This window comes from Trichechus manatus, unplaced genomic scaffold (assembly GCF_000243295.1).
Source record: "Trichechus manatus latirostris isolate Lorelei unplaced genomic scaffold, TriManLat1.0 scaffold00045, whole genome shotgun sequence".
Classification (NCBI taxonomy): domain Eukaryota; kingdom Metazoa; phylum Chordata; class Mammalia; order Sirenia; family Trichechidae; genus Trichechus; species Trichechus manatus.
In genome coordinates this window covers 18,030,165-18,033,037 of record NW_004443981.1, presented here as the reverse complement: position 1 = coordinate 18,033,037, position 2,873 = coordinate 18,030,165, and the positions used below count along the sequence as shown (strand labels likewise).

Genomic DNA, 2,873 nt, shown 5'->3' with positions numbered 1-2,873 from the left:
TCTGTTGTCCCAGCAGCCCCTCCCTGCAGGCCACCCAGGCCGCCCCCCCCCAACCCCGCGTCTGCATTGGGGTTGGGGGCTGGACTCCTGGGTGCTCCCTAGACCCTGCAGCTGTCTCGCTATTGTTCCCATGTCCTGGGTGCTGCTGCCTGCCCCTGACGCCCCTGGAGGCTCCCAGGCTGGGCTTCTTGGGCCTGTGGGCACCCGGTGGAGCGGGCCTGGGGTGGGCTCAGGCTGGGGCTGGGGTGGGCGGGCCTGGCAGGCTGACTCTCCTCCCTCCCAAGAGGAGCTGCTGATTGAGCGGGTGTCACACGCGGGCATGATCAACCCCGAGGACCGCTGGAAGAGCCTGCACTTCAGCGGCCACGTGGCCCACCTGGAGCTGCAGATCCGGGTGCGCTGTGACGAGAACTATTACAGCAGCACCTGTAACAAGTTCTGCCGGCCCCGCAATGACTTCTTTGGGCACTACACCTGTGACCAGTATGGCAACAAGGCCTGCATGGACGGGTGGATGGGCAAGGAGTGCAAGGAAGGTGAGAGGGCCCACAGCTGTGGCAGCACCCACGCACACCTGGCTCCCTCGGGGCAGCACCTGTGGTCCTGGGCTACAGCGGCCCCTCTCTCTGTTCACAGCTGTGTGCAAACAAGGATGCAACCTGCTCCACGGGGGATGTAGCCTGCCGGGGGAGTGCAAGTGAGTGTCGGCGTCCGTCCCCCCACACCCCCGAGTCCCAGTGGGACCTGCACTCAGTGGGGCCATCAGGTCCACTCACGGGTGCTGTGCAGGAGCGGGCGCTCAGTGAGGGAGCTGGGAGGTGTATAGTCGTCAGCAGGGGTGTGTTCAATGGTGATGGCCAGGAGGACGGCCAGGCAGGGGTGTGGAGGCTCCAGGGGGGGTCGTGCCACCCCAGGGCATTGGGCAGAGACTGAGAGGCCTTGAGCCCCTGAAGGATGTACAGGGCATCCCAGAGAGGAGGGGGCCGCAGAGGCCTCCAGGGACACGTGCGACCCAAGGGCCATGGGGCATGCTCTCTTCAAGTGAGGGAAAAGGGGTTGCTGGGGGACTTGGGGCAGAGAGGAGGGGCTGCTGTGAGGATCCGGTGAGTTGAACCAGGGGAAGGTGGAAGGTGGGTGGGTCCTGCATTCTGGGGTTGAGCCGAGGGATCTGGGGATGGTTTTGATGATGTTGTGTGCTGTCAAGTCAATTCAGACTCATGGCCACCTTGTCGGACAGAGTAGAACTGCTCCATGGGGTTGCCAAGGCTGTAATCTTTATGGGAGCAGGCTGCCGCATCTTTCTCCCTCAGAGCAGCTGGTGGGTTCAAACCACTGACCTTTCGGTTAGCAGCCAAGTGCTTAATCACTGGGACACTGTAGGGTCGCTATGAGTCAGAATCAACTCCACGGCAATGGAATCTGACGTAGGAGCGAGAAGAAGGGGGCAGGGTCAAGGAGGACCCCAAGCCTTTTAGCCAGAGCCACTGAAGAGAGGAGCTGCTGTGACTGAGTGAAAGGGTCATGGGGGCACAGGCTGGGAGAGGAGAGGGTGGATTCTGGAGGTGATGTCTGCGTGGCCTCTTTGACACCCTGGGAGACGCTGAGGAAGGGGTGAGTTATAAGGAGGGGCTGGCTCTGGACACACTGGGTACCTTTGCCATGCAGTAGTGTTGAAGCCCCGCAGCTGGGGCAGACGAAGAGAGTTGCCGGGAGCGTGCCTGGCCTTCTCGGGCCAGTAAAGGTGTGCAGATGGCCAGCGGCGGCAGGGGTCAGAGAGCCAGGAGAGTGAGCAAGGGTTGCTGCCGCCGGGGGCCTCACTCATAGACCTCCACTCTTCAGCGGCTCTGGCTAAGAGGCTTGGGGTCCTCCTTGACACCTGTGTCTTCTCCTCATCTGAGACCTTGGCGGTGTTTGAGTGGAGGGTGGAGCGAGGAGAGGAGGGGGAGCAGATGATCTTTGTCTGATAAGTGTGTGGGGGGCAGCTGGAAGGGCCCGGGAGGAAGGCTGCAGAGCTGAGGCAGAGTGGGGCACAGAGGGTGCCCTGGGAGACCAGGCTGAAGTTCTCAGGGTGAGCCCTGGGGAGGGGCTTCTTGGTGCAGGAGGGGCGAGGTGGGGTGTGAGCAAAAACCAGGACCTCCCTCTTGGGCTGGGGTGTGTTTTCAGACACTGAGGCAGAGATCAGCAGCTTGCCCAAGGTTGTGGGCAGAGTTTGGGAGCCGACTGGCTTCGGGGAGAGGGGAGAACATCAGGGGCCTGGGACGGGGGTGAGGAGCCCAGGACAAGGAGGCAGTCAGGCTGGCAGGGGTGGGCTCAAGGGAGCATCGGCAGAGTGAGAGGACCCTTGGCGGGGAGGTCTAGTCTAAGGCGGACTTGTGTCTTGGGGGACAGGCACCCCCAGGACTATATCTTGAGTGGGGAGAGGTGGGTGTGATCTGTGCAGGGCCCTGGTCCTTGTGCCGGCTCTCTGCTAGGCCTTTGGCCTGTGCCGTAGGGGTGACCATGGGGACTTGGGGCAGACACTCTCAGCCCCCCTTCAGTCAGCACGGTGGGGCCGGAGCTTGTTCCCCGTCGGTGAGTGTGGTGGGGCTGGAGCTCACCACCCGCCCCCGTCAGTGAGTGTGGTGGGGCTGGAGCTCACCCCCCGTCAGTGAGTGTAGTGGGATTGGAGCTCCCCCCCCGTCAGTGAGTGTGGTGGGATTGGAGCTCCCCCCCCGTCAGTGAGTGTGGTGGGGCTGGAGCTCGCCCCCCGTCAGTGAGTGTGGTGGGATTGGAGCTCCCCCCCCCGTCAGTGAGTGTGGTGGGATTGGAGCTCCCCCCCCGTCAGTGAGTGTGGTGGCATTGGAGCTCCCCCCCCCGTCAGTGAGTGTGGTGGG

General features: G+C 63.1%; 1 protein-coding gene across 1 annotated transcript in view; it reads left to right on the top strand.

The window, feature by feature from the left end:
- The first annotated feature begins 304 nt into the window (after positions 1 to 304).
- The window catches only part of JAG2 (jagged canonical Notch ligand 2), a 14,734-nt gene continuing 12,165 nt past the window's right edge, over positions 305 to 2,873 (top strand). The window contains exons 1-2 of the mRNA XM_023731673.1: positions 305 to 536; positions 637 to 697. Coding sequence (XP_023587441.1) covers positions 320 to 536; positions 637 to 697 — 278 coding nt within the window. The 5' untranslated portion in view covers positions 305 to 319. The remainder of the gene's footprint in view (positions 537 to 636; positions 698 to 2,873) is intronic.